General features: G+C 49.2%; 1 protein-coding gene across 1 annotated transcript; it reads right to left on the bottom strand.

The window, feature by feature from the left end:
* Positions 1-2,314: 2,314 nt before the first annotated feature.
* Positions 2,315-7,196, bottom strand: BAMBI (BMP and activin membrane bound inhibitor). The gene is made up of 3 exons (XM_030010301.2): positions 6,830-7,196; positions 3,565-3,855; positions 2,315-3,116 (listed from the first exon to the last, which is right to left on the bottom strand). The coding sequence occupies exons 1-3, from the start codon at positions 6,903-6,905 to the stop codon at positions 2,698-2,700; spliced, it is 786 nt and encodes a 261-aa protein (XP_029866161.1). The 5' UTR covers positions 6,906-7,196; the 3' UTR covers positions 2,315-2,697.
* Between the last annotated feature and the right edge of the window lie 644 nt (positions 7,197-7,840).

Here is a 7,840-nt window from a genome sequence, read left to right as displayed (position 1 = left end):
CCCTTTGGACTCTGCAGTCAGTAGTTTCAGTGAAAAGATTTGGGGCTTGTTCCATTAACTCACATAGCTGCTGCCAGATAAGACACCAGAGCTCATAATATAGTTTCCTGAATATATGGGCTTTAAAATAAATTGGAAATCCAGATTTCATCCTTAGAAGACTCTTTGACAGCCCAGAAACTTCTAGGCCATATCAGCTACCACACCTAAGCTATACATACCACACCAGGTAACAGAACAGCCCCAGGAGACGGCAGCTGCTAACCTGAGTGCCACCCCCAGCGACTCAGGGCCCTGCTCCCAGGACTGCAGGGGAAGGCAATCTTTTTTTTGCACGATCTCTTTTCTTCTTTAAAAGATCACCACAGCAAGGAGCCAGTTAGAGCATCCTGGTCTTACTAGCCTTTTAATGTCAAGCATAAATAGGCCCTTATGTATTCAAATCAGCAGCAAATGAGTGGTGAAGGTCACAGGATGTTTAAATGACTATACAACATGGTCCCTCGGATTTCTGGAGAAAGCACTCGAAAGGTTTAGCCATCAGATCTTCTAACTTGTCTAGTCATCATAACTACTGGTGCAGCTACGCCTGACAGACAGTATTTCAGGTTTGTCTCTTTCAGCACCAAGTTCCCAGCCAGTCATTCCCAAAAATAATACACTTGGCAGAACAGACAACTGCCCTAGACTTTCAGATCAGTGCAAAGGAAGGGCTGAGCTCTTATAGGAAAGCAGCACTTTGAAAGGTCAGCCAGAAGACCACAGGCCAGATTCCAACAGCAGTTGCAGCCACGTAATTTCTTAAACTTTAGCTGCAGAAAAAGGTAGAAATCAGAGAACACAGTTCTCTGCTTTAAAAGCAGCTCTCTGTGCACTTCCAGGAAGTAAGAAGAGTCAGCAGCTTGAGGTACATAGGGGAAACTAATCCTTCTAAACTATAATTTAATATTGCAAACATGAGCATAGTGGGACCTCGGCATTCCCAAGGTTCTCACTGTACTCAGGTGGTATGAGTGCTTTAACTGTACAGGTAAGTTTGCAATATCGCTACCTCTGTTTGCACAGCCAAGTGACCAACTTATCTCCAACAAGCCTACCGCATAGTTTAAGTGTACTTCCAGAAACACCAACTTGTGACCTAGAGGGGCAGGTTTCCCTTGCTTGCATCCCTTTGCATTTCAGGCTGCATATCCCAAAGCAACAGAAGATCAGAGCACTGCTGCAAGGTTGTTGTAACCCCATTCGTGCTATCCCCTTTGCACTGGTGGCAACAGCAGGGACTCAACTCTACAACCTGAACAGAAGGAGGCAGAAGCATTTCTAAAGCTATTTAAAACATAGATGAATACTAGACCCTTGCTAAGTTTCATCTCCTGCAGCAGCATTTTGGACCTTTCTTTCACCATGATGTGGCATCTGCTTTTTAAGCAAGTCTACTTTAATTACCTCAACAAAGTCTAATAAAGCAAGAAAAATAAATACAATAAGCTCCTTGGATAATCCAGAGGTTTTGTTTGCTTTTAGCAACTAGGTATCGAATAAGTAAAATGATCATTGTGAAGCCAACTACCTGAAGGAGTAAGAAACAACTAAGTGCACAAGTACTGGCAGGGAAGAAAAGCCACCTATGCAAGAACAGCATTAAAGGAGGAGCCAGAGATTAAAGCGAGTACACTGTTGATTCTTCAGTCCCACACAACAGTAGCAGCATGTGATACCGAGTTACACTATAAAAGAGCAAGGCAGATGTTTTCCACTGTGCCCAGAGGGGTTACCAGCAGAAAAAAAAAATAATTAAAAAAAAAATATACACACACACAGCAGGATAGGCATTGTGGTTTGGGGGTCTCCCTCTCCTTCCCCCTGCCCCCCCCCCAAAAAAAAAGTAAAAGGTACAAAAGGAAAAAAGATCACAGAAAACAAGAACTGTAAGACGAGGAAAGAAAACCAGCTATAAAGAATTAGGAGCCACTTTCTGATGTGTTTTGCACAGGGAGACGAAGCACTGCTTCATTAACAGGGAGAAAGAAATAGTTATCATGCAAAGCTGCAGAAGAATTCACTGAGGTTGTGAGCAAAATGCAATAGCCAAGAACCAAGGATGTGGGTTCACTGCTGCTTGAAGTATTAAACAATAAAGCTGCCACTTTTCATTCTGAAATAACCACCTAATTTCCCTCACAGAGTAGGAAGATAGACTCTGTTTTCAGAATCTAATTGTTATGCACAGCATTACCATGCATACCACCTTGATTTGCTTCCTGCCACCACCCCCAAAAAAAATTTTTTTTCCAAAACAAAAGTCACAAACAAGTTTCAGACAAAATATATATATTTTAAAAAAATCTTTACAATAAGTCAGGAAACATAGGAGCTTGCATACAGTTTATTATAATAACTCAGTTCTCAGCTCCCTACAGTTCAGATAACCCTGGTGACAGTGTTTACAACTTCTAATTTTTGCTTTCATAACTTTAAAGCAAACAATACATTTGAGTGTATTTTACTCTGTGCAAATAAGACAACTTTTGGAATCCTTCAGAAGAAATATCCAAGATTCTGTTTGCAGAGGTCCTTTGTTTCTCAAAGATGATGTATGAGAGTTTTTGTTTTAAGATAAAGTGCTCCTGTCCAGCAGAACCCAAAGGCCTTCAAGAGTTCAGAGAGTAAGTTTAGCTCAGATTAAAAAATAATTGGTCATACAAATTCCAGCTTCCCATGTCCGCTGTACATTCCCCAGTGGACTAGCGAAAGAATTTTATCATTGCTGAGGTCTGAATGTCTCATTTTATCACAGGTCATGCAGCAGTTCTCGTGACCAGTCACAGGCACCATGCATTCCAAGTCCAATTTTGCCACCTGCCCTTTTTTCGAATGATGTCCATGAAAACTATAGTGCAAACGGGAGAGCATTTGCTGTCGTTGATCTTGCAGTCTCTTATTTTCACTCCTGAGCATCCGCAAGGCCAGCATTATAAGGAGCACCAAGATTAGCCCACCAGCTATAGGAACAGCAATTACGGCTGCCCTGAACCATAACTCTTTTGAAGAGGTCAATTCCTGCACCTTGGTGATGAGATTCCTGCTGCTGTCATGCTGATATCTGCTCCCTTGTCCTGCAAAGGGGAAAGATGTGAAGCTTATTTCAGTATCAACAGCTGGTTTATATACAAGCAACTCCCTTAAACACCACACTGAAAAGTTTAAGGAGCCATAGCTACACACTCCACAGTGTCTACAGAAAATACTCCTATAAAGAAAAAGATGAGTTTCTAAGGCTGCTTATACATGGAATTTCTTACCCTGATAGCCGATTGATTTAACCAGGAACACCATTGCCATTGCTTCTTAGAAGCAACGTCAAGTTGGCAAGACAGACCTCTAAAATTAATGTAGAAAAAAAAAGCTACTCAGCTGAGATGCTCCCCCACATCCAGCCACCCGCTTCTCCCTCTGGTGTCTCTGCTTCCATTAACAACTAAATCAATAACAGACATACAAGGTTTTGACTGTCACCAGCCTGATGGCCAGAAGAGAGATTTCACTGAAGCTTCCGTGCCCTACCTGAAGTATCGCCCCTGGAAGGGGACAAAACATCATGTAGTCCTCTGTAATTGCACATATCTTCATGACAGCATTCCAATGTGGACACGGTGGTGGTGCCAGAGTGGTTTTGTGCTTGTTTGGCTTGGCAGATATCAGCTGTGCTTGCAATAGAGTCCAAGCAGCCATGAGTAAGCGGGGAATGTGTATTCTGAGGATCAAGCAGTCTGGAGAAGCAGGCGCTAAGCTCAGATTTGCACATATAGCCGGTTGCAACACAGTGTGCAGCATCACAGTAGCATCTGATTTCACCTAAAAAAACAAAAATTGTGCAAGAAAGGTAAGAGTTTGGTCCTTTAAGGACACCTCATTAGGTACTCTTATTAGCCACAAGTATCATACAACCAAACTCGGTGCCAGTTTTGGGGTACCCCTCTAGACTGTAAATACACAAGAGCAGGGGTTGTTTCCTTCCCATCACTGTACAGTGCCTACCTCGTTGTAACCTTAATCCCTGCAAATGCCTTGGGGCACTTGTTTTAATTACTAGTACTATAGCCCTTTGAATTAAAGCAAGAACATTTCACTAAAACAGGGATTGGGGGAGGGCGGGGGGGGGGGGGCAAGGAAGGTCACAGTGGCTTTTTTTCCAAGGTAAATAACTAACAAGCCCATTTTATAGCTACTTCCACTCGCTGTCAGCAGTTGCATTAAACCACATTTAAAATGAAATCCCAGTTTTAAAAGCAAAACACACCTTCAGTCCTATAATTAAGTCACATCTATGTTTTAAACCATTACTACAGGAACAGCATTCTATTTTTATAAAGGTAACGCTTCTTTTAACTGGGCATAAGCACACAACAAAAATACTAGGTTTAAATATTTGTGTGACAAAAAAAAAAATCGGAACTGCTGAATTGTTTATTACCTCTCAATACTGTGCCAAAATTTAAAAGGTTTAACTAACACCTTATAAAGCTATTAGCTAGAGCCATTACCATCCAAGTCTCCCAGTCAGGAAGGTTTTTACTGTGTGAAACTGGGCAACTATTTGCAATTTCTCCAGAAAGAGAGAAATTCTTTAAGTAGCCATTCATGCAGAAAGGCTTTTTTATCAGTATTATAAAACAGAAAGAGTGCAGTTTATAATTAATCTGTTTGCCAGAGTCAATGTCTCTCAACTCAAATGTAAAGTTATAAAATGGGGTGATATTGCAAGGCTAAAGGCTCCCCCTTGCCCCTCCCCAATTTTGCATGCAATCCAACATGCGGTCAAAAGGGGAAACACTTAGACTGAAAATCCTCTACCGGCTCTACGAAAAATCTCTCAGGAAACCTCAAAAATTTCTGAAGGAAGCGATAAAAAAGTTCCCTTCATAAAACTCTTCATTTTGTGCTCTCCAAACTGCTCTGGTACGAATTATACATGTCCTGTGCTGTAGGGAAAACTTATTCTTTCTAGGCAAGTTGCAACTCAAACATAATTCAATGTGCCATCGATCCAAGGTTCAGGAGGAAGCCAGATTTTGGAGCCATCCTTAGAAGAGTGGACTTAAAACTCCTTCTAATGCGCCTGGTGTACTTGCCACCATAGTGGCACCGAGGCTTTCAAAGTCAACTGAATTGTCAGATGTCTTCCTTCTACAGTCTGCACTTCAAAAATCAATCTCCAGGCTTCCCTGCTGCCACCACTTCTTATGATGCTTCCTACCACCCCATACCTAAAGAGTATTCTGAAAGATGTTAAAAATCATCCCAACCGAGTTAGCTTCCCCCTCTTCAGCCCACCTTAATACTTTCCCCAAAACGCTACTGCGGGCTCCAGGCCTTGAAGTTCCCGCTGCTCTTTAATAAGTCTGCTTAATAGAAGCCAAATGATGGAGTGTCTCACTGTCTCCAGTCCAACTCCCTTGGGCTTTTAGACCAAGTAACCTAATTTTTTGTGAATTCACACACACTGTCATCCAGCATGCTATGGAAAAAAGACTCAGTCATTTTCTAAGCATTCTGTGTGAAATCTTCGCCCTACGCTCTCTGAAAAAAAAATAATTTTCATCATTTTCTCGCTGTATGAGTGTTAAAAATAAGATGCGAACAAGAAACAGCACCAGAGCCGACAGTCCTTTCATGAGTCTCAGCACAGCACGGGAAGAAAGTGAAACAACACGCATACTTCCATTTTAACTGTTTATACAATCACGCTTAAAATTCTACATTTTACTGACCCATGACAAACTTATAAACAAAATCTGACAAGCTAGTCATCAGGTTAATTCAACTGCTTTTTAATTAAAGCCACGTTTTCAGTGAAACAGAATGGACTTTGTATTACTGTATTAAAACTGCATTTCTGTCAATTCATAAAGTTTCTTCCTGTGCTATGCAAAAGGCCAGAAAGGGTATTTAGTATTTTGAAACAGCGAACAATGCCCTTCTGTTCCCTCCTCTTTCTTGTTACTGTATGTAGCTATTAAAGAAAAATGTCTGCTTTTAGTCAAGATGGCTACAGGAGAGACTGCAGGCTTCTCTTAAAGCTTTTGAAGTCAACAGCAGCCAGAAGTCTGTGATCCCCTAATTATATCATTATCAGGCACATAGTTTCAGTATCTGCGACTTCACATCACTCAGTCACTCCCTGTTCTGCCCGCTTTGATGGGGCCAGCAGGCTCCCCCCTGCACGCTGCAAGGGCTGTTATTTGGGGTTAATTACAGCCTTCCTTCCAAAATAAATAAATACCGTCGCACATCATCGCCGCCCTAACTTATCCTTTAACCTCCTCCCCGGAGCACGGCGGTTACCGGCAGCCGGAGGGTCGCCTCTGCCCCGGGAGGGCGCTCCCCGGGCGGCCAGCCCCCAGCCCCAGCCCCCAGCCCCAGCCCGGCGGCGGGCGGCTGACAGGGCAGGGCGCGGCCGACCCTCGGCGCCGCGGGCTCGCCCGGGGCCGGGACGCCGCCCCCGCCTTGACAACCGCGGGCCCCCGCGCTCGGACGGGCCGACACCGGCGGCCAGGTGGGGAGGCGGGGGGACCGAGCCGGGCCGGGCCGGGCGAGCCGCCGCTGCCCGCCGACAAAGGCTCGGCGAGGGGCTGCCGAGACAGCGCGGGCGCCCGCCGGCCCCGCCTGGGGGGCGGCCGCGGCACCGGCCCCGCCGCCTGAACGGCTCCCCCGCGCCCCGCTTCCCTCGGGCAACAAGCCCCCTCAGGCGCCCCGCTTCCCTCGGGCGCCGGGTCCCCGCAGACCGCGAGCCCCCTCGGGCTCCCCCGGCCCCCCGCCGCGGCCTCACCTCTGGTGAGCAGGACGGCCATGGCGCACAGCTCCAGTTGCAGCCAGATGAAGATGTAGCTGGAATGGCGATCCATTTACCCCGCCCGCCCGCCCCGCGGCGCGGCGCCGCTCGCCACAGCCCGCAGCGCAGGCACGGCCGAGCCGCCGCCGCCCGCCCCTGCCCCGCCGGAGCACCGAGGAGCCGCTCGCCCGCGGGCAGAGCCGTTGCGCGGCCACCGCTGCGGCGGGCAGGGGGGACGGCCGAGGCTCTCTGCCTTCCGCTCCCTCCGCTGCCGCCGCCGCGGCGGAGGCCCCGTCCCCAGGAGCAGCAGGCGCGGCGGCTGGCACGCTGCGGCCCGGCGGGCGCTGCCTCACTGACACGGCGGCGGCGCCTCCCGCCCCGTAAATACTGCCGGCGCCGGGCGCGGGCCGGGCCGCCGCGCCCCGCCCGCTGCCCCGCCCCGCCCCGCCCCATTGGCTGCGCCGCTCGGAGACGGGCGGGGCGCGCCGCGGGCAGGGCCGCCCCGCCCCTCCGCCCCCCGCCCCCGCCCCGCTCCGCCCCCCCCCGCCGGCGGCGGGCTCGGCCCCGCGGCGCGACGTGCGCTCCCGCCCGCGGCGCCCCCGGGCGGCGGCGGCGGCGGCTCCGGCTCCGGCTCCGGCTCCGGCTCCGGGCGGGCCGGCTGCGCGGGCTATTAACCCCGCTTAATTCAATGATGGGCACTAAGTGCAGGTCCCCGGCCCCGGGGCCCTGCCGAGATACCGATCGCTGGCGGCACGGAGCGCCCTCGCTCGCTCGCCGCGTTAGTTTCGGGGCTCTCCGGGGGCGGGAGAGCGGGCTCCGCCGAGATCCCTCGAAATAATCCCCTCACGGAGGCAGCCGGCAGCGCCGAGTTGCATAAGCGAATGGGACGGCTCTGGCTGCAAGCTTGGCGGAGCCGCGTTTAATGAATACCCAGCGCCGCGAGCCCCGGGCTTCGGGGTCAGAGCGGGAGGCGGCCGAACCCCCCCGGGCTGCGCTCGCTGCCCCCGC

This window comes from Aquila chrysaetos, chromosome 3 (assembly GCF_900496995.4).
Source record: "Aquila chrysaetos chrysaetos chromosome 3, bAquChr1.4, whole genome shotgun sequence".
In the NCBI taxonomy this organism is placed as follows: Eukaryota; Metazoa; Chordata; class Aves; order Accipitriformes; family Accipitridae; genus Aquila; species Aquila chrysaetos.
This window is presented reverse-complemented; position numbering and strand designations above follow the sequence as displayed.

Coding starts and splice junctions, on each gene's coding strand:
- BAMBI (XM_030010301.2), bottom strand. CDS start 6,905: ATGGATCGCCATTCCAGCTACATCTTCATCTGGCTGCAACTGGAGCTG. Junction 3,856..6,829: donor GGCCGTCCTGCTCACCAGAG/GTGAGGCCGCGG, acceptor TTGTTTTTTTAG/GTGAAATCAGATGCTACTGT. Junction 3,117..3,564: donor TTCCAGGGGCGATACTTCAG/GTAGGGCACGGA, acceptor TCCCCTTTGCAG/GACAAGGGAGCAGATATCAG.